This window comes from Molossus molossus, unplaced genomic scaffold (assembly GCF_014108415.1).
Source record: "Molossus molossus isolate mMolMol1 unplaced genomic scaffold, mMolMol1.p scaffold_m16_p_3, whole genome shotgun sequence".
NCBI classification, from domain to species: domain Eukaryota; kingdom Metazoa; phylum Chordata; class Mammalia; order Chiroptera; family Molossidae; genus Molossus; species Molossus molossus.
This window is the reverse complement of record NW_023425366.1, coordinates 13,200,768-13,226,895: the sequence shown is the minus strand read 5'-3', so window position 1 is coordinate 13,226,895 and position 26,128 is coordinate 13,200,768. Positions and strand designations below refer to the sequence as shown.

Below are 26,128 nucleotides of genomic sequence, written 5' to 3'. Positions count from 1 at the left end.
ATCATTTTCGGTAGGCCACACTAGAACCTTCTGGAGTTTATTCTAACATGAATGAAAAGCCTTCAATATGAGGTTTTAAAGTGGAGAGTAACATCATTAGAGCATATTTTCCCAGAAGAGCAAAATGTGAGGTGACTACAATCTTTTTTTTTAAATCAACAACCGAATTATTATTTAACAGCAAAATTTTATAATTTGTTATATATCTTATGTATATTATTAAAATTTATACTTCAATTTTATAAAGTTAGTTCAAATCATCTGCATTTTATGAGTAAAATGAAGTGCCTTATTAAGATTACAGATAGAAAACAAAAGTTACTGATACAAATTCCCATGCAAATTGTTCTCTAAAGAGGTTTCCAGACTTGGTGGGATTACTTTCGGTTCAACTTTCAGAAAGAGGGGTCCTCTGATCCTTAATTTTCACTTCCACTATGTCAGTGTAACCATATAACATTATTTAATCTGAGAACCTTTTGAGAGTAAGAGAGGGCACTCTTAGAAGTTACCAAAGACAACAAGAATAACCCCGCCCTGTTGAGTAAATTCTCCCCGAATCTTTGTCAGTCAGAAGATAGAGATGACATCCCATGAAGCTCAACTGCCAATAAGAAGCCATCCTAATGGATAAGAATTGCACGGCACCAAATTTTAAGTCTCAAGTCCATCAATGTGCTAACACCACCACCAACACACTAACTTGCTTGACTGGAGATTTAAACTTGCTCTTACCTCCATGACATCTTCCAAAGTCTCTTCTGCATCTGCTTTCTCCGTCATCAATTTGGCCGCCTTAAAATAAGTTTTCATGAGTAGATAACCTCTCTTTGCTCCATTCCAGTATGACCGAGGAATTTCCACCAAGCCGTACCCCAAGAGTAACACAAGAAGAAACAGACCCCATGTGTTTGCAGCAGCTATCCCAATTGTCTGAAGCTGGTTCCTGAGAAGGAGGAGCAGATAGCTGTGAGACATTTTCCAACAAAAAGGTAAAATCAAACTAACCACTGTTAAATGGTTTTTCAGAAAACAACCACCCTTAAAGGATGGCTAACATTTCATATGAAAAAATTAGACCTTCAAATCCTCAGCTACCCTTTCAGTGACAGCAGATGTTAGTCCCTAATTTCCTTCTTAGTAATACGGATTACTCAGATATTCTTTTTGAGGAATCTATAAAACATAAAACTTATGTTTCTTGATGAAATGTCTGTTTACACCTACATATATAAAAATTAATTTTATAAAATGGAAATATACATATAAACAATGTTAAGGAGATGATTTTCCTTACCATTCTAAGTGCAAATGTGGGTTTACAGCTACATAAATTAGGAATGCTCCAAAAATCAGCAAATAGGTGCCATAATAGATTGCATTCTCAATCAGTGCAGTTTTGATCTTTCCAGTGATGGAAAATCCTCCTGATCTTGCATATGACTGCATAAAAGGTAAGAGAATCCTAGACAGTTGGAAAAAATATGATTAAAAACACGTGATATGTCTTTATAATCTCAAAAATATCAGAAATATGTGGATCTCAATTTTAATGAATAGTTCTTTTCACAAAGTGATTTTGAGTAATTATTAATACCAAACTATAATAGATGATTGAATATTTTTATAATATTAAATTTGCGGGAGAACAAAGCACACTTCTGGGAGCAAAGGAGGCCACAATGAATAGAACAGTGAGTGATTTAGGATGAGTCTAATAAAAAGGCTTTAAAGTCTTTATGAAGAGTTTGGACTACATCCAAAGAATAACAAGGAACCATTTTCTTTAACAAAAAGGAGACATAATTAAACTTGAGTTTTCTAAAGACTGATAAGGCTTCAGCATGGAGAATGGATTTAAAGGTAACAAAACTGGAACTGTTTGTGCAGTACAGAGCAAGAGAGAAGACTAGTTGTTAATCTACTGATTTTGAAGTACCAAGGACGCATCCCCAAGGAGCTGCACAGGAAGTAGCTGGCTATCCAGCTTCAGAGACCAGGAGGCAGGATTAGAAATACAGAGAGACTCAGAGTCATCACCATATCAATGGTACTGAGATAATATCAGTAGATAAGATCTGGGAGGGTAAGTAGAAGGAGAAGCAAAGAACTGAGGTGGACCCCTGAGAAGTATCTACTTTTAAAGGAGAGGTAGAAAAACAGGAGGAGGCGAGGCCAGCGAAGGAGGCTCAGGCAGAACAGGAGAAAGGCATGGATCGGAAAACTAAGGAGTGTTATGGAGTAGAAACGCGTGTTATGAAGTGGAAAGAGAAAACAACAGAATCAAATGCTGTGAGAGGTCAAGTAAATGAAGAACCTGTATGTGCGAGTGAAAAAGTGGGGGAGAAAAGATTCAGTGAGTTGAGGAAAGAATAAGCAGTGAGCAAATGGAGACACTAAATGCGGACAATTCATGTAAGAAGTTTGGCTGGGTAGGATAAACTAGGATATAGTCATAAAATGAAATATTGTGCAGAATGGAAAAGAATACTAATACATATAGCACAACAGAAAAGAATCTTCCAAATACATAAGCAAAAAAAGAGAGGCAAAAAGTACATACTGTACGATTCTGTTTCTAAAGTTCAACAACAGGCGAAAATCTCATCTGTGGTGATGGAAGTCAGAATCATAGTTACCTTTGGGGAGGTAATGACTGAGAGAGGGTGTGAGGGGAGCTTCTGGGGACACTGTCACTGTTCTGTATCGTCATCTGAGTGCTGGTTACATAGGTGTATTCGCTTTGAAAAAAGCCAAACAACACAATCTGTGCGCTTTTCTATACTAATTTATACTTCAATTAAACAATCTTCCAAAAAATTTTAATTATGATATGGAGTAGGTCACTGAGGTAGAAGATAGAAAGCTGGATGGGTTGGAATTTCAGGGACTTTTTGTGTTTTTAAGGATGAGAGAATTGAGTGTGCTCTGCACAAGTATTGGTAAGTACAGATAGAGCTGGAGGGGATGGGATTAATTTTAAGAGTGACTCTTCCAAGTTTGGTGGGGAAGGAAGAACGGATGGGTGGGTAGGTAGGTGGGTAGATTTGTTGATGAGAAGATAAAAGAGCCATCCGTTGGCGGCTTCTATTTTTACTGTGAGGTAGAGAGTAAAGCTGTTCAAGGGCAGAAGGTAATGTTTCTAGGATATGAGAGAGAGAGTAACAAAGGGAACAGCACAGGTTTGAAGTGACTGGAAAGATTTGTTGTGGAGAATGAAAAGCAAGCAGACTAGAGAAACAAAGGAGCAAAGTCTGGCCATGCTGAGGGCCCAGCTGAGTTCAGTGAACAGTTTACAGGAGCACTACTACACTCTGCTGTGTGATTTTTCTCTTGCAATGTGTAAGACCTCGTCATCTGAGTGCTGGTTACATAGGTGTATTCGCTTTGAAAAAAGCCAAACCAGTTGCCTGCAAACCAGCTAAAATGTTCAGTAGGCAGTGAAGTGTGAGCCTGGGGCACAGCAGAAAGACAAAGCTATAGTGGATAGAAAGTAAGGCTTGGAATGCATCGCAGGTCAATGAAATCATGGCTACAATTAGAGCGATGCAGGGGAAGTCAGATGACACGATGACCAAATGTGGGACCATAGGGGACATCAACATTTAGGAAATGGACCACAGAAAGGGAGCCCAGGAAGGAAATGCAGAAGGTTGGGCTAAGCAGACAGAAAGAAAACCGGGGACAATGATGACCTTAGCAAGAGCAGTCTTGCATAATAACAGGGCTTGGAAGAAGACTGAATTGAAGGTCAAGAGAGAAAGCAGTAACTGGAAGGGAACCTTGACAAGAAACATTTTTCTTTCTGTTTTCTATTTCTTATTTGTTTTTGTTTTTTTCTTTTCATTTCTTTTCTTCTAAGATGAGAGAGACTTGAACAAGCAGAAAGTGAAAGGATAAAAATTTAAAGGCAAATTTAAGTGACATGAGTCAATTCTATGAAGGTTCACGGAAAAAAATAATCACTTCTCTTTTAACTTTAGCCAAAATTTAAAATATGTTATCCTTCACTACCACTTACCATGTTAAAAATTGTGATGTCCAATACACTACCCTCCAGAAAATTGGCATGATTCCATCGGGAATGTAACTCCACGGCTTGAAGCACGGATGTGAACTGTTCAATAACAATTTAAAGTAAATGAATCATAACTTATGACTAATTAAATGAACTATACAATTAATTTGTACATAGCAAAGTTTATTTGCATTTGGATTTTAAATTACTGACTCTAACTTGTAAAATTTCACATAAAACTTAAAAATCACAGCTGATTGTTAAACACACACACATACACAAAGGGAACGAAACTGTCTAAGGATACAATGTTCATCCAAGAGACTAATAATGCAACAGTATTTAAAAACAAATGCAGTGTGAAATTAAATCTCTTATAAGATTACCTTTAATATTGATGATTATCTTTAAAACACACTCTCACCCCATTTGTGGGGTTGGTTATTTCGGGGAAGGGGTTGGGGAAGAGAAAAACATTAGGTGATTAATTCCTGGAAATCAGAACGCTAACTCACTAGTCACTATAGCATAACTCGTATGGAGACACATGCCAGCATCTATACACAATTGTTTGAATTTTCTGAAGAAATATGTATCTGATCATAGATTCTTCCATGAACATCTTCCTACACTGTAGGGGTATCCTTCAGTCCAAGGGCTTCCCATAATGCACAACTGCTGCTGATTTGTGTGCAATTTTTAATGATGCTTCAAAGGGGAGTATTTATATTTTAAATGTACCTTTTATTCAATTTACATTTTAAAAATAAAATAAAAGCTGCATAAAGAAGCATGCAAGCCCTAGTCTGTTTGGTTCAGCAGTTGGAGCGTCGGCCTGCGGTACAGAGAGACCTGGGTTTGGTTCCCGCTAAGGGCGGGTACCTTGGTTCCAGTTTGTCCCCGGCCCTGGTTGGTCGTGCGGGTGGCAGCCACTCGATGTGTCCCTTTCACGTTGATGTTTCTCTCTCTCTCTCTCTCCCTCCCGCTCTATCTGAACAAAAAATGGAAAAATGTCCTCTGGTGAGGATAAAAAAAAAAAAAAAAGCAGCAGCATGCAAATACTATTTAAAGCACTGGTTAAAAACTATAGTCAACATGTACTAGTTTTCAATATAAGCTTGTATTTGAGTTGGACATATTTAGCCTATTGTGTAATTCTTTTTGGAAGGTAACTGCTACGAGAACTGACAATTTTTCGGTGCAAAAATTAAAAGACAGCATTGAAATCAATGATGTGAAACTAATGTTAGCCTAAAATATTTTCCTAATAAAGTCTGCCATACTTTGTCTTTTCTATTATGAGATTTCTCTGCTGGATTTTATCTTTTACAATTAAATGCATCTTTGTCCTATGAGTCGCCATCTACCTTAACACTGGCCACATGTTCTTTAGATTCTCTTCAATAGTGTATCTTGGGGGTTGAAAAAAGCATGCAATATAGGCATAAACATATACCTCTCTCCTACCCTCCACATAATTTTCTCATTAAGACTCATTTGTAAAAACATGTTTAACATTTTTTGAAACAAAAAATTCACCTTTGAGTTGAAGGTGAACAAATATATACATACATACACAAAAACTGTTAGTTCTTTTACTTGGAAATTTGGTGTGAATTCAATAGAACCATTTGATAATTTGAACTTTATGCATTCTCAGTCTAAAACGCTAATGAGTTCAAAGGATGTGCAATATGAAAGGAACATCCCACATACAGAATAAACACCTTGTCCTTTAATTCACAACCCTGTATATTAGACAAAAGAGAAAATACATGCCTCATTTTTATTTTTTATTTTTTTTTATTTTTTTTTTTATCCTCACCCGAGGATATTTTTCCATTTTTTGTACAGATAGAGTGGGAGGGAGAGAGAGGAAGGGAGAGAGAGAGAAACATCGACGTGAAGGGACACATCGAGTGGCTGCCACCCGCACGACCAACCAGGGCCGGGGACAAACTGCAACCGAAGTACGTGCCCTTAGCGGGAACCGAACCCGGGTCTCTCCGGACCGCAGGCCGACGCTCTAACCGCTGAGCCAAACTGGCCAGGGCCATGCCTCATTTTTAGATCAGAGAGTGGCTGAGAGGGAAAATAGATTTTGGAAGAGGCATTCGTAGTAAGGGGTAGAAGCAGGATTAAAAAATCAGGCCTTCTTTCCCGGCCTGTGTGGTTCAATGGTTGAGCATCAACCCATGCACCAAGAGGTCACCAGTTCGATTTCCATCCAGGGTACATGCCCAGGTTGTGGGCCAAATCCCCAGTGGGGGGCACGCAGGATGCAGCCAATCGATGTTCTCTCTCATCAAGGTTTCTGTCTCTCTCTCCTTCTCCCTTCCTCTCTAAAATCGATAAAGAGAAAAAATTAAAAGCACAAGAAAACTTAAAAAAAAAAAAATCAGTCCTTCTTCAAGTTTTTCATCCACAGCTACTGAAAGGCCTTGTGCACAACAATAAAAATTTTAAATTTATTTAATATTTAAATTTAAACAGAATACAATATAATTAAAGGTCTACCAGCAATGGATAGAGGTGGGGGGAGGGGGAGTAAAGAATGAGGATACACTTTTATAAATATAAAATCCAGATGATAAAAACCAACAACTTTTAAACAATTTGCTTTGTACAATATTTAGGAAAGAAAAGAAAGAGAAAGAGGGAGAAAGAAAGAGAGAAAGAGAGGGAGGCAGGAGGGAGGGAGGGAGGCAGGAAGGAAGGAAGGAAGGATGGACGAAAGAACGAAAGAGAGTACCTTGGAGCAGGGGTGGCAGTTGCGTGCAGTCCTGTAACGTTGCTGCTCTCAGGAGGGCTGGAGTTGGCAGCAGCATACTTGCACCGGTTGTATATTGTCTAAAGCAACAAATGCGTGGTTTAAAAATGAAAATCAAAAGGTTACCAAGTACTTAAGGAATATTGGAGTAAATCAACCTTTCTACTCAAAATTACCTTCCAGGCTGATTTTTAGTGATCAAATTTCATACAATAACATTTAAATTGAAAAAATAAGTATAACCACCTGGCCAGTGTGGCTCAGTTGGTTGAGTGTCATCCTGTACACCAAGGGGTCACATGCCCTGATCAGAGCACATGCCTGGTTGTAGGCTTGGCCCCAGTAGGTGGTGTGCAAGAGGTAGCCAATCAATATTTCTCTCTCAATGATGTTTCTATCTCCTCCTTCCTATTGCTCTAAAAAAATCGATTGAACATTTAAAAAATATTTTTTAAAAAAAAGGAAATATAAGTATAACCTTACATAATTTAGCTGTCTTGGTACTTAACATATCTCAAACATGCTGTATGATAACAACTGTCTTTTAAATTGTGAAAATCAGTTTCACCTCTTACCGTACTAACATCCAGAGGCAGTATGAAGACAATAAGAAAGCAGAGATACCAAGCTAGCAGTGTTCCAACAATTACAAGTCTATGCTGTTTCTTAAAGTCTCCATATCGATGAAGTAGAAATAATGCCAGAAAAAATACAAAAACAATCTCGAGTCCCAAAGCTGCACCACTCATTATTGAATGTTCACTCTGACTAACCAAAGTAATTCACGTACAGGGCTGGATCATATCTGTAAACTGGAAAAAAAAAAGTAGTGTTAGCACAAGAAACAACCACTTGGAAACTTCCTAAATATTGTTTATTAATGTATTAATAAATTCTTTAGAAACCGTCAGGCTTTACAATGTTCTATGAATAAGACGAAAAGGATAATCCCTACTCTCAAGTTCTTCTTCTTTTTTTTTATCCTCATCCGGGGACATTTTTCTACTTTTTTGTTAAGATAGAGTGGGAGGGAGAAAGAGGGAGAGAGAGAGAGAGAGAGAGAGAAACACTGATGTGAAAGGGACACATCGAGTGGCTGCCACCCACACGACCAGCCAGGGCCAGGGACAAACGGCAACCGAGGTATGTGCCCTTAGCAGGAACCGAACCCAGGTCTCTCTGGACTGCAGGCTGACGCTCTAACCACTGAGCAAAACCACCAGCCAGGGCTACTCTCAAGTTCTTAATATCTTACTTTTAAAGCATTTCTTAAAATTTCACATAATTTATATGTTCAGGAAAAAGGTATTTTAACAAAGACACATTAGTTCTAAAGACATTACAAAATAAGAATATTGGATGTGAATAGTTTCCATTCAGGGTCATCAGGAGCTTGTTCCTTCATGTTTTAAGTCCTGACAGAATACTCTATACAAATGCACTATGACTAGATCCTAGGGAGTTAGATATTTTATTTATTTATTGTTCTTATTAATCCTTACCCAAGGACATATTTTATTTATTTATTGTTCTTATTAATCCTTACCCAAGGACATTTTTTTCCATTGATTTTTTTAGAGAGAGTGGCGGGGGCATTGTTGTGAGAGAAAAGAGACACATGGATTGGTTGCCTCCTGAACTCACCAACTGGGGCAGGGATAGAACCTGCAACCCAGGTGCATGCCCTTGACTGGGAATCGAACCCAAGACCCTTTGATATGGAGGCCAATGCTCTAACCATTATGCAACACTGGCCAGAGTGGGATTAGATATTTTATAAAATGAAGTTTTCTAAGTCATCCATAACCTATTACTTAAAATTTTCTAAAAGAGGGAGGGAGAGATTGAGAGAGAGAAAGACCATCTGAAAGTAACATTTTCCTTGTTTGAAAGAGTATTTTCTTTTTGCTAATCTTCTCTACCAACTTTCAGAACTTGAAATTCTTAATTCATTTACTGCTTCACAAAATTATTTATTTTCCATTTATCTACATACATCTTATTTTCTTTTAAAAATTTACTTTACTTATTTATATGCATTACGCTTAATGATTATTAGTCATATATTAAAATTATTTTTATTATAAATGCTGATGATACAGACATAAGCAAATGGTTTATTTGCTATCTCTCTACTCTTACAAAATAATTCACCTTTACTAACTGAGGACATATACTTTTCACCTTTGTAAAATCAGTGTTAGGAATTTTTGTTTGTCTGTGGACTAACTACAGTATTCCAAGGGACTAATATCTTAACATAGAAAATCAAGACTGTGATCCAACCCACCAAAAGAAAATAAGGTAGAGTCAATAAAATACTTCAACAAGCATCTCCAACCAAAACTAGTTATAAAAAGAAAAAAGAAAGTTTGGGTACTTTAGCTAAATTTAAATCTATGTAAGAAATATCCCTATGTGGAATATTACAAATAAAAATCACGTTTAATAAACTGTTTTCTCCATTAGTTCTTCATACTGTTGAAGTAGTCTCTTTCTATTCCTCTATGCATTTCAACCAAATTTTCATTTTTTTAAATGTCTAAAATTGTACCCCTTTTGTCGCTCTCATCATATTCTGCTGTATTTTTGTTCAAAGCACTTATCCACCTAATATAACGTATATTCTTTATATTTATTGTCTCCCTGTAAGCCCCGTTCCCTCTCCCCCACACACAGATCCTGTGAGAGCACAGGCGTGACGACGTTATCAGTACTAGATCCCAAGTCTCCAACACAGTGTTCTGGCTTATAGTAGATATTCAAAAATATTGGTTGAATGAATAAATGAGTAAATAGAAACATCACTGTATACTTTAGTATATACACTACTTTTCATTACTGTTGACTTCAAAGGCAATGTAAAACTTATGATCTCCAAAACTGATGTTACAAATACTTATTACAACTCCAAACGCCTAAAAATCTATTCATTACTACTACTCAAAATTTCAAATTTCATAATGTAGCAAAACAATTTACACTAGCACAATAAGAAAGTCAGATCTCATTTTTAAAACAAGAATAGTTTAAGTGGTTAGGTAATAGCTCAACATTGGATGTGCTGGTGAAAACCATGACATCTTCAAGATCCAGCTTTTAAAAAATTTTATTCAATGTGAATTTAAGATAATTTTTACCTGAAAATTCCTTTAGGTGCTAACCTAGATATTTATGTGCCTGAAATTGTCCAGTGCAAGGAATATGACAATCATAGAAAAAAAAAAAAAGACTATCAGAGGTTATTAAGGAAATACTAAATAAAGTATGGCAGAATCAAATGACAGCATATTACTGAAGTATAAGAAATAATGTTTAAAATTATTTAATAACATTAGAAAATTACCATAATATTAACTGAAAAACCAGATTCACACATTTTTACATAACATGAATAAGACAACAGTGAAATATATGCAGATATCAATAATAGTTAGGTGGTAAGATTATGAGCATAAGCAAACAACAAAGTCACAGTTATAAACCTGCAACTAGCTAATAAGATTTTTTTTTATGATGACTGACTGCTCTTTTAGTCTGTTTCATCACCAGTACTTTATTTTTTATCCTCACCTGGGGACATTTTTGCATTTACCTTCAGATACAGGGAGAAGGAGAGAGGGAGGGAGAGAGAGAGAGAAACATCAATGTGGGAGAGACACATCGAGTGGCTGCCACCCACACAACTCCAATCCAGGCCAGGGACAAACTGCAACCGAGGTACGTGCCCTTAGTGGGAACTGAACCTGGGTCTCTCTGGTCCTCAGGCAGATGCTCTAACGGCTAAGCCAAACTGGCCAGAGCTCATCACCAGTATTTGAAAATGTTATAGGTGAGTAAACAGAATTATGGGTCTTTTATTCTAGTAATAAAGAAATGATTTGTTTCATCTCTTCCTATACTCATTATCTTAGTCTCCTAATGCTGCTATAAATAATTACTGTAACTTAGTGGCTTAAAACAACACCCATATTTCAGTTTATGTGAGTCAGATATCCAGGCACACGTGACTCCATTGAGTTCTCAAAATTTAATTAAAGAATTAGAAAGTTTGTATTCTCTCTAGAGACTCTAGGGAAAAATCCATTTCTAAGTTCACTCAGGCTGTTGGCAAAACTCAGTTTATGGCTAAAGGACTGAGATCCTTGCTGGCTGTCAGCTGGCATTTATTTTCCCTTCGTTCTAGAGGCCTCTTTCCAGTCTTGCATGTGGCCTTGTGTATCTCAGAGCCAGCGACGAATGCTTGTCAAACACTCCTCATTCTAGGAATCTGACTTCCTCTTCAGCCCACCCTCAGCTAGGAGAAAGCTCTGCTTTTAAGGGCTCATCTGACCTCACAGGGCCCACTTGGATAATCTAGGCATATTTACTCGTTCCAGGGAGGAATTTAGACATAGCTATCCTTAGGGGTCTATTATTCTGTTCAAGTTGAACTCCTGTTGTCTTGTTATGACACAGATTAGGCTTAGTGGTCTCATGAAACTGGAGATCAAAATTGGGGTTTCTTTCCCTAATCTGAGATGAGAAAAATAATAGTTTTAAAGTCCACATCTTGACCTTGTACCTAAATCTAAGTGAGGAATTTTTTATTCAGTCCAGAATTATAGCACTTCCCAAGGTTCCTTATGAATTCCTATAGCCTGTTTTTTCTATTTCAGCTGAATAACTTTCTGCTCAAAGCTAGGGATACCTTATTATCTACCTGATTTAGTTATCTGTATATCAAATTAATAAAATAACTGTTAATTAACATCTAATAAAAATAAACAAAGATTGGTCAACTCAAGTTTGGCTTATCAAAAAAATAAAAAACTCATTGCCAGGGAGGGCAGCAATTTGGCAATATACATCAAAAACCTTCAAAAAGGCACATACCGCTCGGCCAGTGTGGTTCAGTGGTTGAGCACTGACCCATGCACCAAGAGGTCGTCAGTTCAATCCCCAGTCAGGGCACAAGCCCAGTTTGTGGGCCAAATCCCCAGTGGGGGGCATGCAGGAGGCAGCCAATCAATGCTCTCTCATCGATGTTTCTATCTGTCTCTCCCTCTCTCTCTAAAAATCAATAAAGAAATTAAAAAAAAAAAGGCAAAAAGGTACATAACCTTCATCCTAGCAATTCCTTTTTAAATAACTTAAAGAAAAACCAAAATGGGAACAAAAATGCATCTATAGTGTTACTTTTTACAGCAGCATTTTTTAAACATGAAAACACAAAACAACTTAAATGTTTATACTAAATAGTCCAGGAAGTCTCATCGTGGTCAATTGCCTTCTTGAGAAAAACAGCGAAGGGTTTCATAAATCATTAATCCTGCTAACCTGGCATGACTGATGGGAGCAGAGGTCTGTGCTTGAGTCAAGGACTACCTAACAGAAACACTGCACTGCAGACAGTGATTAAAGGAGCCCACCAAGATCCCACAGTCTAGAAGAGAAGTGAGATCCAGAAAGATACTTTAGAGATGTCAAAGGGGACAGGGTGGGATCTGAGGGAGTATATGTAAGAAACACACATATATGCATGGACAAATATACATCAAAATGCTAACAACAGCTGTCACAAAGTAGTGACTTCTACTTTATTCTTTGTGCTTCCTTGCATTTTTAATTTAAAAAAATGAACATGTATTATTTTGTCATTTTAAAATTATTTAAAAATCAAGATAGTAATATGAAGATAAAACACACAGCAACTAAAAATTGGAAAAATTTGCTGTGGTGCTATTAGTGCCTAAAATTACAATTATTTAAAAGTATAAATGTTTTATTATACCATGGTAAACCAACTCTAATTAATAATTGTGTAACTTTATGCAACTGAAACTGTTAGCCCTGGCCAGGTAGCTCAGTAGCAGCAGGAGCATCTTTTTTGGTCCCATACACCAAAAGGTTGCAGGTTTGATTCCTGGTCAGGGCACATGAGTTGTGGGTTCAATCCCCCAATGGGGCATGTACAGGAGGCAACGGATCAATGTTTCTCACATTGATGTTTCTCCCTCTCACTTCCTTGCTCTAAAATCAATAAAAAAATATCCTTGGGTGAGGATCGAAAAAGGAAACTGTTAAATGAGGATAATTATCTCACATGGGTTGCTATGAAAATCAAATGAGACAAAGTAAAACACCAAGCAGGAGTTGCAGACACAGAGTACGTCTTCAATAAATTCTTGTTGCTGATCGCCACCTCCTTCATATTGTGTGCTTCTAGAACATAGCTAATTGCCTTAAGGGTCTCAAAGCATAGCTTTACCCTATGTTTTTTCTCCCCAGACCTCACTCCCCACAAAACCTATGTTTTTGCTTCACATTCTTGGTGGTTACCAGAGCCTGGTAAAATAAAAACTGATCTTCACTTACAGAAATTGTTCCCCTTGCTTCACTTGACAAATTGGGATTACCTCCCCAGGTCTGCAAGGTAGCTTGAACACCCCTTCACAGGATCCTTGTGAAGAGACAGAATACCTCTTAAAGTCATGTCAAAGAAGGTGCAATTGACATCCCAATGTCATAAGGAAAGACAATGCCATTCTTCAAGGAAGATGCTCATACCAGAGTGGGTCACAATGGATCATTTGCTGAATTGTAAACCTATGTAGTTGTGCAAAAATTTACTCAAAGGCAAAAGGTGAAATATGCCTCTGACCACAACAATGGTCCTTCTAATAATGTTGTTCAAATATTAATGTAATAAAAATGACAGAAATAAAAGAAGAAAATGCTAAAATTTGGAGGCATATCAAAATTCAGTCCTGTGTGATTAGAAATAAGAGAGACTGAAGGTTATTATAGGTTGGCATTAATACCTCAGCAGCAAAAGTAGATTTTACTCCAAACCAAAATGCTAGAATTTCCTGAGATGCAGGTACAGTCTACCTTTCAAAATACCAGTTCTGAAAGTCTTCAGCATTTAAAATCCAACTCAGGCTTTTACCAATCATCAAGAGATTGTACAGTATTTCTTTCAAATGCCTTTCCTAATTAGAATGTTGTTACAGACCTGGGGTATTGTTTCCTAAGTACTCTATGGTTGATGATGATTCTTCAGACTAAACACACTTTAAGTAGAAAATTTGGAAGCGAGGACAATTTTAAAATTTGAAGCATTCCAAATATTTTTTAAAAAAAGAGAGTGAGATAAGGAAAACAATGAAGGAAGGAATTGAGGAAGGGAGGACACAAAAATTTTAACAAAACCTAAGATTCTTAAATTGGATGAAAAATTTCCAACTAGAACCTAACGATTTATCAGAATCAGACTGTGCTAACTTAAACATGTATATCTACTCAGCTATGTGAAATAATAATTAGGAGCCAACTCAAGATCCTAATAATGAAAAAGAATCAGAATTAGATGTGTGATGAAAGTCAACAATTCTCTACCCCCAATCAAAACGTTCATTTCCAAAGATAATCATTATGCTCACGTTTAAAGATTTTAGGTATATGGAGAATTCAGCTTAGAACACAGACAGAGCCCGGCCAGTGTGGCTCATTTGGCTGAGTGTCATCCCATGCACCAAGAGGGCACGGGTTCGATTCCCAGTCAGGGCACATGCCTGGGTTTCTGGCTTGATCCCCAGTAGGGGGCATTCAGGGGGCAGCCAATTAATGTTTCTCTCTCATCGATGTTTCTTTTTCTTTTTTTTTAATCCTCACCTGAGGACACTTTTGCATTTATCTTCAGATAGAGCAGGAGGGAAAGAGGGAGGAAGAGAGAGAGAAAAACATCTATGTGATAGAGACACATTGAGTGGTTGCCACCCACACAACGCCAACTGGGGCCGGGGACAAACTGCAACCAAGGCACGTACCCTTAGCGGGAACTGAACCCAGTACTCTCTGGTCTGCAGGCCAACACTCTAACCACGAGCCAGGGCTCATCGATGTTTCCACCTTTCTCTCCCTCTCCCTTCCTCTCTTGAAAAAAATCCATAAAAACATTTTAAAAAATAGAATACCACAAGAGAATGACACCCCCACTTTAAAATGTGAAAAGATCATAACTGAGTTGGCAAACCAACCAGGTGAACTGAATTCCAAAGCATGACAAGCCACTCTGAAGAAAGATGGATGGACACATAAGAACTGTTTCACCTTTGGCAAGGCATAAGAGAGAGAGGAAGCAACTATGTAAGCAGGTAAGAAGAAAACAAGAGGAACTGTAATGGAGTCTTAAAGACTTTCAGTAAAGAGATTAAGATTTATTTTGATAATGAGAGAATGATCCCTAGAATCCTTCCTAATAACAAAATAATTTTCTTAAAAAAAGGAAGAGCTAACATTTAGTGTGACTTTACTAGATTCCAAGCATTGTGCTAGCACGCTTTATTGAATTAAACCTCATAATCCAATGAGAAAGGACTGTTACTGTCCTTGTTTAATAAAGGAAAAGATGGCGCAGAGAGGGTTAGAGCTGGGATTCAAACCCAGACATCCTGACTACAGAGCCTAGCTCACAATTAAGGTACTACATATTCTCTTCTCCAGTTCCGACTATCTTCTTAATGCAATTTAAACTGTTTAAATAATTTCTTTTGTTCAGTTTTCATAGTGAGCAAATTAGAAACATTTTCCTATTAATTATTCCCTTAGATATATCAAGGTAGAATGAGAAGAAAGTCATGTTTAATATAGAATTTAACTAAGCCTTTAACCTTGCAGATAAGACTGCCATTACTTAAGGATAATATGTGACTCTAATCTATGTGGGGAAAGTAGAAAAGAAAACAGAGCAAATTAGAATTGGAAAAGAACCCTTCTTTGTCTTTGTTCCCCTAAATTAAAGAACATTTAAAAAACTAAAGGAATCTTAAGATTTACCTCATGCTGTGATGGAGCTAAGGAAAAAACACATCTCCCTTCTATTTCAATAGAATCTCTTTTTCCATATTTGATTTTCAAGAACACTAATATACTACTGAATATAGACAGCTTATAGTCCAATGTAACTTCCAGTCCTTGTTGGCCCCTCCTGTGCACTGATCTTGTAACCAAGTTCTTCCCTTTTTGTGTGATAAACACTTTCCCAATTTACAAAGTCACTTTGTATTCCATCTGAAGCTTCCAAAGAGTACCAGAAATTACTCACTCTAATGTTATTTGCAGATATAAAAAATAATTATAGTTCATTTGTCCTAGATACTGATCTAGTAATTCTACTTGTGGAAATATGGTATATCTCCCTCACTGAAGTGGGATATCTGGAGTGCTGAGTAAGATTAAATGAATAAAATTAATCAGGAAAATAAAACAATCGACATCAGTTGCAATCACAATGCAGCTCTTGAAAACACCAAACATCAATCTGTGAGTAGATAGCAATCTCAAGTCTGCAATGGATACAATTCCTTATATCACATAGAATCACATGTACCAGTTTAAACTTTTATTTAACATACACAGAGAACACCTACGATTAGAAGGAATGCAGAAAAAAAATATGTATTCCCATTTTAGCAGGCTAAAGTATTTCTATACTAGTGAAATATCTGTTCTAGAATTTGAAGACTTGCCCTGGCCGGTTTGGCTCAGCGGTTAGAGCGTCGGCCTGCGGTCCTGAGAGACCCGGGTTCGGTTCCCGCTAAGGGCATGTACCTCGGTTGCAGTTTGTCCCCGGCCCTGGTCGGTTGTGCGGGTGGCAGCCACTCGATGTGTCCCTTTCACATCGATGTTTCTCTCCCTCTCTCTGTTCCTCTCTCTCCCCCCGACTCTACCTGAACAAAAAATGGAAAAATGTCCTCGGGTAAGGATAAAAAAAAAAAAAAAAAAAAATAGAATTTGAAGACTTTGATTTTCAAAGTTGCCTGGCTCTCTCTAAAGTCCTATTTAGGACCTCATGTGCACCAATTCAGGTATTTCAAGTTCACTGAGAACGAGAAATGTTCCCTGGCTCCCAGGCACTAACAGCTAAATCCTAGCACAAGAATATTTCTCATCATTAAATTTAGAATCATCCTATTACACCTTCCTATCTATAAGGTCTGTATCTAAAATGGCTTCTATCCAATTACTTTTTATGTCAAAACTTTACTTATTCTCATCTTGGCATTTAAAATTGTTTTCATTTATTCTTTCTCCTACATTAGCTTGTAAGTTCCATCTTGTTCACTTTCCTGGAGGAGACTACAATTTTTTTTCTGTTAAATTTTTTTCTCTAATAACTTGCAATTTTAAGGGAAAAGATGTAGCCTTAAAACTAAGGCAACTTGCTTTCTCCTTAGCCAAAGTAACATAAAGGTAAGTTTATGTTATAAAAAAATCAGAATATTGCATTTAAAAATATCTTCCATATGACCTTAGTTTACAGAATGCTTACCATTTGGCCTAGTTATTCTCAGCCTAGTTTGAATCCAAATCGACTTGTGAACAGGTCCCTTCTTTACACCAATTTCACCTACTTTCAGGAACGACGAAAGATTCACCAATACATTTCTGTTAAGAGGTGGTATTTACCAAACCTGGAACAAGCACACACCTCGGCAAGGGAGGTTTCATTCCAGAATAAAGTGAACCATTAAAAGAAATATGAAAGTGTGTCAAACAGCACACGGAGGTAATTTTTGTGATGACTCTGGCCTGCTTCCTTGTAAACAATAAATTCTCTCCATTTTTATTAGGGTTGCAACTTATTCCCCCTCTCTTCCGCTGTTTTCCCGGGTCACGGTCATAGTGTAGCCTGCACAATGGATTTTGCATGGTCATCCAACCTGGAATATGGCACACTCTGTGCAACCGCCTCCGAACTCTTCTCGGAGGCCAAAAGCAGCTCCCTTTTAGGCGGCGATGCAACCGGCAGCAGCAGGTAGAGCCAATGCTTTTGCGGGTGGCCCTAGCGTGGCGCACTGTAAAGCGCTCTGCCAGCACTGTCACCTTATTTGTTCCGGTGCTAGCATTTACGAGAGATGGGCAGCTTTCCCACTGCACCCAGCAGGAACCACTGTGGTTTCCTGCCCCCCTAAAATCAAACCACCGCCTCTCGTTCGAACTGCGCTTTAATTTACAAAACGCTGTCACACGCGTTATCTGATTTGAGCCTCACGCCTGGCCTGCGGGATGAGCGCAGCGCCTATTCTCCAGGCGAGGAAAGGATCTGGTTCAGAGACCCGGTCCTCGAAGGGCCGCAGCTGCCGGGCGCGGGGAGAGCAGGTGCGACACCCGTGGCTCGCAGCCTCTCACCTGGCCGGCGCCGGGCCACCGCCTCCACTCAGGGACTTGGGGACGTGAGCCCCTCTATCTCCGCCGGCGCTCAGCCCCATCCCCAGACCCTGAATGCTTCACGCTCTTCCCCAGGCTCACCGTCCGATCTCGCCAGACGGCGTCTGGAAGGACCGGGAAACTCCGCCTCCGCCGTCCAGGTGAGAGGCTACGCCGACCCACGCTCCGAGGTGACGGCGGTGGCGGTCACCAGAAGGCCTTCGGGCTCCTGGGAAAGGAAAACCCGACCCCAGTCAAGCGGCTGACATGTCCAAGCCGTAGCACCGCCCGCTTCCGCTTCCCCGCCTACCGCGTGGGCCGGCTCGCCCCGCGTCCGCGGTGGATTGTGGGTATCTCGAAGGCCCGCGGTGCTGCAAGGGCAGGAAGTAGGGATGAGCCCGCCGGACTACAAAGCAGGGCGGAAACTACAACTCCCAGCAGGTAGCGGGGGCCGCAGACGGCAGCCGCGGAGATCCAGCAGGAGAGCCCCGCGCGCGCGGGGGATGGAACGTTGCTAGAGTTGGCGGGTCTGGCCGCTTGTGGCCCGAGCCTTAGGCTTTGGACCGCCGCGCTCCAAAGCGGGAATCCGGGAGGCGGGCAAGTCTACAATTTATCATCCCGGAATCAGTGGACGCCATGCACCGGTAAACCGATTATTACAAGGGGCAGAGTATGAATGGACCGTCGTAATTCATTTAGGCCACGAATATTGCTACTTGCTAAAATTGTTGCTAATGCTGTAATGTGAATGGTTTCTTAGCCCCTTTGGGGGAATGCGTCGATGGATGGATGCTTGAGTGCGGTGATCAGAGTGTGGTTTTAATTGTCTTTCCGTATTGGGTTTCCTGCTGCTGTTTTGAATCGTGGTATGGTTTCCCTCCGTCTTTCCTTGTTTGTTCCCTCCACTTTAAGAAATTCTTGAGGTCTTCTGCATAATCAGAATCGTTAATCCAAAAGCCTTTTTGATTTCTTCGGTTATTTTCTCTTTCATGCTTGGGAACTCGCGCGCGCCGGCATGTAAAAAATGCGGTTCTGTTAGCTGCTGTGAAAGTTTTCTGCATTGCATAACTTACAGTTTCCTCTAGGCCTACCAATTATTCATGGGTGTGTTCCTCAAAGGAAAGAGGCTATTGTGCATTTTTGCAGGAAACACCTCCAGGAGATTCCAGACCAGACTAGCAACGTTACCACCAGCTTCACCTGGGGATGGGATTCTAGCAAGACTTCGGAACTACTGTCAGGCATGGGGGTCTCCGCCCTGGAGAAGGAGGAGGTGGACAGTGAGAACATTCCCCAGGAGCTGCTCTCAAACATGGGTCACCCACAGAGCCCCCCACGAAAAAGACTGAAGAGTAAAGGGAATGACAAGGACTTTGTGATCATCCGCAGACCCAAGCTTAATCGAGAGAACTTTCCAGGTAAGGTCTGAGGGTAAAAACTATCAGTCATGGAAAGGGTGGGTTGAACTATTTTGCTGGTAGACCTTTGTTTGGGGATCTTAGGATGGGGCCCCATTAAAAACGCCTAATTCTGAAGTTATTTTCCAAAGAAATGAATCAACTCATTGTCAATGAAGTCTATAGGAATCTTGGTAGGTGTGTATCTTCTAGGGCTCAATTGATTTTTAACCCATGTGCAATTTTAACCCATGAGAAGAAATTCCTGCCATTTTCCCTAGAAAGTAATCTGCCTGCTCAAAGGCCAGCTCAGTGTCACTGATAAATGGGAACACAAGCGATGATCTTCCTGTAGAACTCTTTTTGTGTGTATTCTTAGTTTTATGTCCCTGGTTGAGTTTTTTTGCCATAATTTCATTAGTTATTTGTTAAAGGACTCCTAACGTGGATGTAAAACTAAGCGGAGGAGACTTAACCAGGTCTATACCCAAATGAGCTGCTTCTGTCATCCTCTGTCTCCATTACTGCCAACATTATCTGTTCACTTACCCAGCCCAAAAACCTGAAGGTCAAACATATTCCCACCATCCCCCAACATCCAACCTGTGATTGAATCTTTCCTTCCTATCTCCTAAATATTTCTTAAGTTCGCATCTTCTCTTACCTGAATATTAGAAGGACTCATCATTCCAACCTTATCTTCCCCAGATCCATCCCCTAGAGCTAGAATGGACTGACTGAAATATAGAACTTCCGTTACCATTCTTAATTAAGTAGGTGATTGAGTGCCTCTCAGAGTGGATCAGAATCAAAGGAGGACTCAAATCCATAGGGTAAATATAATGCATTGAGGGGGGTGGGATTGGGAAGGAGAGGGTCAATGGGGAAAAAAGGGGGGCATCTGTAATACATTCAACAATAAAGATAAGTTTAAAAAAATATGTAGTGCATTGACATGGGGTTATCAGTTTTTCTTGCTAATAAATCATTCAAGACATTAATTCAGCAAGTATTATGAACACATACTATGTGCTTGGCATTGTTCCAGTTGCTAGGGAGACAGCAATGAACAAAACATCAACATTCCTACTCTCATGGAGCTTCTGTTCTAGAGAGAGAACACAATGAACATAGTAAATACGCCATGAAGTATGTTAGTGATAAGTGCTATGACTGAAAAAAAAGAAAACTTTGAACAAGCCAAGAGGGTTTGGAAGTCCTGTTTGGGGAAGATGGATGAAAATTTTAAACAAGGTATTAATGCCTCACTTGGACAGTGAGCCATAAGCAAAAGTATAAAGGAGGGAAGGGAATGTGCCATGCAAATATCTTGGAGGTGAGAGCCCTAAACAGAGTAGCAACCAGTGCAAAGGCCCTGGGGCAGAAGCATGTTATATTGTGGAAGGAACAAGAAAGGCAAATTCTAAGGGTTAGAATGAGCCCAGGGGAGAGTAGTGGGAGATCAGGCTAGAGGTACTTGCTTGCTGACTGGCTTGTGTTGCTTAAAAAAAAAAATCTGGTTTTTTGTTTGTTTTTGATCCTTTAGGAAAGGAAATCTTTAAGTTATGGTCTGGGAATCTACATCAGGAGTTGAATTAGAAAGGCAGTAGAGGGTTATGGTGAAGTCAGATGCATCTGGGTTTGAATCTCTAGCTTGCTGTTTACCAGCCTTAGGGAGTTAGTTGGGCTCTCTCTGTGAAATGGAGAAATAATACCCACTTCATAGGTTGCTGTGAAGATTAAATGAAAGAATGCCCATGAAGCTCTTAGCATGCTGGCTGCAGGTAACCCTCAGTAAGTAAGCCCAATTAATTTGGTCAACATTTCTGACATCTACTTGGGAGGTGACTTCACTTTTCCTTTTGTCCTTAATGCTGTTGGTCTGACCCTGCAATACAGAGTATTTTCCTTCAGAATTGAATGTCACTGCTGCATTTAGGGTGTGGAATGCAGCACCAGCAATTTGGTGCCTGACCACCCAAAGGTGGTGAAAGACACTTGGTGCCAAATGAGCAGATGGTGGCTAATTTGCCCAGGGCTGCTAGCTTTTAACATGGAGGGTGACTAAGGTGTCCTTCTGGGTTCACACGCATGCAGATGTAAATTACAAAGACATTTTTTAAGCGAGGCATTCTGGGAACTGGATAAGATTGAGGGCCGCTTGCTGTCTTCTAGGCAAATGCAAGTCAAGTTGAGGAGCAGAGACAATATGCAATAAGGGAAACTCACAACCACAGATGGAAGCTGGCCACCTGGTGTGTAGGAGGCTGGAGAAGGACTAGATTGTTCCATTTGACTTCAACTATATTATGTCTGAAGTGAGAGGAGAGAGGCAGGGAGGGGAGTAACAGTATACATTGTACTTGTGTGGAACTGCGCACAGGATAGAGGGGTTTGCTGGTGTGGGGTCGGGGTGGAGAGGTGAAGTCAGTGACGTGGGATGAGGGCAGCCGGTGGGTCCCCGTGGGCCTCCAGTGTACTGGATCATCATTCCAGGGAGTTTTGTGTGCAGTTGTCCGGACAAGTGGCTAACAGCTCTGCCAGGACTGGGGTAGAACAGGCCACAGCTGCCTTACATAGAGATCTGATGACGGTGGCCCGGGACTGTGCGTTTTTCTGGGTTCTGCACTCAGCAATCTCTGCAGGCCCCACGCCAGGCTCACATCTGGCAACTAAATCCTTTATCTGTCTACTTTGGAAGATAAAAATGATGTGACCAGCTCATCCCAGGACAGGTCTGATTAGCCCTTGGGGTGAATTTGTGGAAGGAGTTAGGAAGAGGTCATTAATGGGCAGAAACAGGACAACTGCATTTTATCTGGGGGCATTAAATGCCTGTTGCCTGTCCTGGTCTTATCTTCCCCGATTCCCCCTCCTCGCTCCAAACAGGATGCAGGAAGGCACTGTTGAACTAATTTGTTGATCTGCTCTTCCATGGCTATTAAACTGCTTGAATCCAGATCCCACACTGGTTGTCAGACTGGAGACTCCAGTGTTTACAGTATGCTGATATCCCCAAGGGACCTTGTTCAAAGTGCAAAATTCCTGAGATACTGATCCTAGAAGTCCTGCCTTAAACCTGGGAATCTGCTTTAATAGCTCCAGGCAAACATAGTTCCTCCAATTTTTTTTTTTTTTAATCCTCACCCGAGGATATTTTTTCCATTGATTTTTAGAGAGAGTGCAAGAGAGGGAGGCAGGGGATTGAACCTGCAGTCCAGGTACTTGTCCTTGGTGCCCTTGACCGGGAATGGAACCAGAGACTCCTTAGTGTACAGGCTGATGCTCTAACCGCTGAGTAACAGTGGCCAGGGCCAATTTTTTTTTTTTAAACCAATAATAAATATATTTTACATTGCAATTTTGGGTGTATATCTGAAACAGATGTTTCACAAAACTATATTCCCCTTACTAAGGTATTTCAGTTCTATCCCATTTTTCAAAAACAGTGCTGGTCAAACTAGATTGATTTCATGTCTCACCCATGAATCTTCGCCCGCAGCTCTCAAAACTCTGCTCTGTGAGAGCCTTTAGGGGACCTTCCCAGGCAGTTTCTTTGCTCTGTGGCTTCCATTCATTCGGTAGAGATTTACTGAGCCCTGAGCTGGAGGTGAGGAATACAGCAGTGAACGTAACAGAAAGGGACCTGGCTCTCCTAGAGCCCGTGTGCTGTACCTTATTCTTCAAGTCCCAGCTTCTGTGCTTTGTCCATTGCTCTTCCCACCCTCCAGGGAGGAGCAAGTCTCTCACAGAAATCCAAGGTAGTGGGGCAGAGGGGTCACTGAGGACCCCTGGTTTTGCTTTGCTTTTTTCAGTTTTGCTGACCTAGCCAAAAAGTTCAAACCAAGAGCCAGTGTGATCCAGTGTACTCTCTGTGATTCGTGGGAAGAGGAAGGAAACTCATTTCAGCTGGTGAAATCTGTAGCTTCTGACAAAGGAAGCCTGGGTCAGTGCTGCTCCCAGGGAGCTGGCGAAAGCAAACGTGAGCAAACCCTTAAAAAATGCACCTAAAACCTTGGGTGTGAGCAGCAGGCTTGCTCGCCCTTCAAGTATGATTTATCTGTGCTTAAAGAGAGGAGCAGTTTTAAGAGCCAAAGTTGTGTTTATGACTCAGATGACCTTGGTGTTTTACGTTGACTTTGAGTATAGGGGATGTTCCCAGAGAGAGGAGTTAGATATCCTGCCAAGATCTACTGCACAGAAAACTCCTCAAGGAGCCATTCTCTCCAGAGTTGACGAGGCCTGGGCACTGAGAAGCTCATGGGAGTGAATGGCTGGGTCTGCACCTCGGGAATAAGTTGGAGGGGTGGTGGCCGAGGGTGATGACCAGGAGGGGTGTGAGTCTGGCCAACTGCTTCCCTGAGGTTGAAGCCTGGAGGCCTTGGGCTGAATAACTGTGGCCCTTACTGTGCAGCCCTGGGCAGTTTAGAAGAGGTGAGTGGGGGAGACTGTTCTGGACTTTCTCATCTGCTCTGGGCAAACAGACCAGGCAGCAGTGTAGTCAGGAATCCAGGAAACAGATGGTTGCTGTTTTGAGAATTAAATATGGCAAGTCAAATGAGATTAAGCGTATCACAGCCTGGATACCAACGGCGAGAGCAGCTCTGTGAAGACAGACTTTTGCCCCATCTGCTTGGACAGCAGTCAGTTTCAGGCTGCGACACGCCCACCCAGGGGCCCTAGAATCACTGTCATCTTGTGGTCACCTGAGTGGGGCCCTGGGTACTTGGCTGTTGGCACATCTTGGCTATTGCCCCTTCCATCTGGTAACCCTGATAGCTCTCAGCTTCTTCGCTTTACGCCCTCTCCCTCCCAGCCCTGGTCGATGTCTTTTTTTTTCGTAGAAAGTCAGATTTAATTTTCTCCTTTCCGAAACTCGTGGAACATCAAGTCCTCAAACAGGAAGAACATGGGATCCTAGAGCATCCGCGGATAGAAAGGAGGTGTGCGTGGCAGTCAGACCTGGGTTGGAATTCCCACCATGTCCCCAGCTAGTTGTCCCTTTTGTCATAGCTGCAGCTTCTCCTGGAGCGGTTACTCACGTCCTGACAGAGGACATTTCCTTTGCTCCCCAGTTTGTCTTCAGCCTCATCCCCCTCAAACGCCAAAGGTTCTCAGCCATTCCTTTGCAGGTACGGTGGCCCCAGCTGCAGAGCCCTCTGCTACCTGGCTAGCCTGCCAGCACCCACCTCCTGTGGCTCTAAGCCTTCCCTTTGCATGGTGGGGTTTGGAACCACCTTTGACCTTTGGCTGTCACTTAATAGTTGATACCACCTACGATAAGTTTCCTCGTCTATAAAATGGGATAACACTAGTACATGGGGTTGTTGCAACGAGTAGGTTGCTTTACTAAATACCTGAGACTTTTCAGGCTTTCAGTAAATGGCAGTTTGTGTGTGTGTGTGTGTGTGTGTGTGTGTGTGTGTGTGTGTTTTAATCCTCACCCAAAGATATGTTCTATTGATTTAGCTCATTCGCAGTTTGCATGAGCGGAGAGTAAAAGGTATAATGCATTGAGCAAAGATTTAGCGAATGTCTGTAATGTGCCAGGCATTGTGCTAGGTGCTGGGTGGCAAGTCTGGGCATGGGGGCTCTTTTGGTGACTTGGGAGTGCTCCTCTGAGGCAGTGACATTTAAGTTAGGACCCGGAGGATGAGTAGGAGTTGACAGTGAAGATGCACATTGCAGTACAAAACCCTCCTGATTCTAGGCTTCTCGTGCTTGTGTGGCTTCCTTGCCTGATTTGCTGTCCTCTGCAGACTTTTTGCTATGCCCAAATTTCTTCCTTGCATTTTCATTACCTATCTCTGTATTGCTCCTAATGTCTTAGGTCTTCCCAATAGAACAGGAAGCGCCACGTTTATTCATTTCCCCTGCTCTGTACTTCACAGCGGGCCTCTCTAGCCCCCCCCCCCCTTTAGTGGACGCTTCGGTGCCCGCCCACAGCCCCTTGAAGCTCACCATTCCCAAGGCCTTCTCCTGAGCGCAGATGTGCTGAGGGCTTTCTCTGGGCAGGTGTGCTGGGGGCTAGCATTCCGGCCTCCCTCCTGACAGCCCCCAGCTGTGACTGACAGCAGTTGGTAGATTAATATCCCAGCACCCAATCCCTTGGCTGGGACAGCTCTGGGGTGGTCTGCAGTCCCCAGCAGATTTGAACCCCAGTTGCCCATGACAGTAGCTCCCTTATTAACATGCCCAGCGTTGGTTCCTTCCTTTCCATATCGCTCTCCCCTCCTTCCAGGGCTCCCTGAGATCACTTCCCAAATAAAACAGCTGGATTCAGATCCTCAGGACCTGACTCTGGGGATCCCAAATGTAGAGGGAGGTTTGGGGGTCTTGGTAAATCACACCATGCTGCCGTTTTCGCCTTAGAGAGAAAATCCTAAGCAGCATCGGAAAGAAGAGGTCACGGGAAGAAAATGTGCAGGTTCAGTGGGGAAAGGGAAGGAACAGAGACCAGAAAGAGAAAGGAGTTAGATTCTGCGGCTCAGTCTTTCCCACACTCTACTTAATCTTTACAGGGAGGGACAGGATCATCTTTCTACCCCATTCCTACAGATGAAGAAATCGAGCCCAGGGGGATTAGATAACCTGCCCAGGGTCCTCGGAGTTGGCGGCAGCGTAGCTGAATTCCAGTCCACGGGTTCTCACGCTAGTTGGAGGGGGTGAGGGTGATCAGGCACCTGGTGCCAGGATGGTCTTTGCAGATTATAGTAAAATCTCAACATGAGATTCAGGATAACTAAGTAC

The 26,128-nt window shown here is 41.2% G+C and overlaps 2 protein-coding genes across 6 annotated transcripts in view; one reads left to right on the top strand and one right to left on the bottom strand.

Moving 5' to 3' along the window:
• Positions 1 to 18,260, bottom strand: part of LMBRD2 (LMBR1 domain containing 2) — a 41,017-nt gene extending 22,757 nt beyond the window's left edge. For 2 of the 4 annotated variants that reach the window (XM_036279688.1, XM_036279689.1), the window contains exons 1-6: positions 18,084 to 18,260; positions 7,364 to 7,600; positions 6,771 to 6,868; positions 4,022 to 4,117; positions 1,298 to 1,465; positions 736 to 946 (exon numbers count right to left, since the gene is read on the bottom strand). In XM_036279688.1, the coding sequence (XP_036135581.1) occupies positions 736 to 946; positions 1,298 to 1,465; positions 4,022 to 4,117; positions 6,771 to 6,868; positions 7,364 to 7,537 (747 nt within the window). In that variant the 5' untranslated portion in view covers positions 7,538 to 7,600; positions 18,084 to 18,260. Of the gene's footprint in view, positions 1 to 735; positions 947 to 1,297; positions 1,466 to 4,021; positions 4,118 to 6,770; positions 6,869 to 7,363; positions 7,601 to 9,928; positions 9,956 to 18,083 lie in introns of those variants that run through there. The other 2 variants (XM_036279690.1, XM_036279687.1) reach the window with 2 other exon arrangements.
• Positions 18,261 to 18,466: 206 nt separating this feature from the next.
• Positions 18,467 to 26,128, top strand: part of SKP2 (S-phase kinase associated protein 2) — a 41,442-nt gene continuing 33,780 nt past the window's right edge. For both annotated transcript variants that reach the window (XM_036279237.1, XM_036279236.1), the window contains exons 1-2: positions 18,467 to 18,625; positions 19,128 to 19,399. In XM_036279237.1, coding sequence (XP_036135130.1) covers positions 18,618 to 18,625; positions 19,128 to 19,399 — 280 coding nt within the window. In that variant the 5' untranslated portion in view covers positions 18,467 to 18,617. The remainder of the gene's footprint in view (positions 18,626 to 19,127; positions 19,400 to 26,128) is intronic.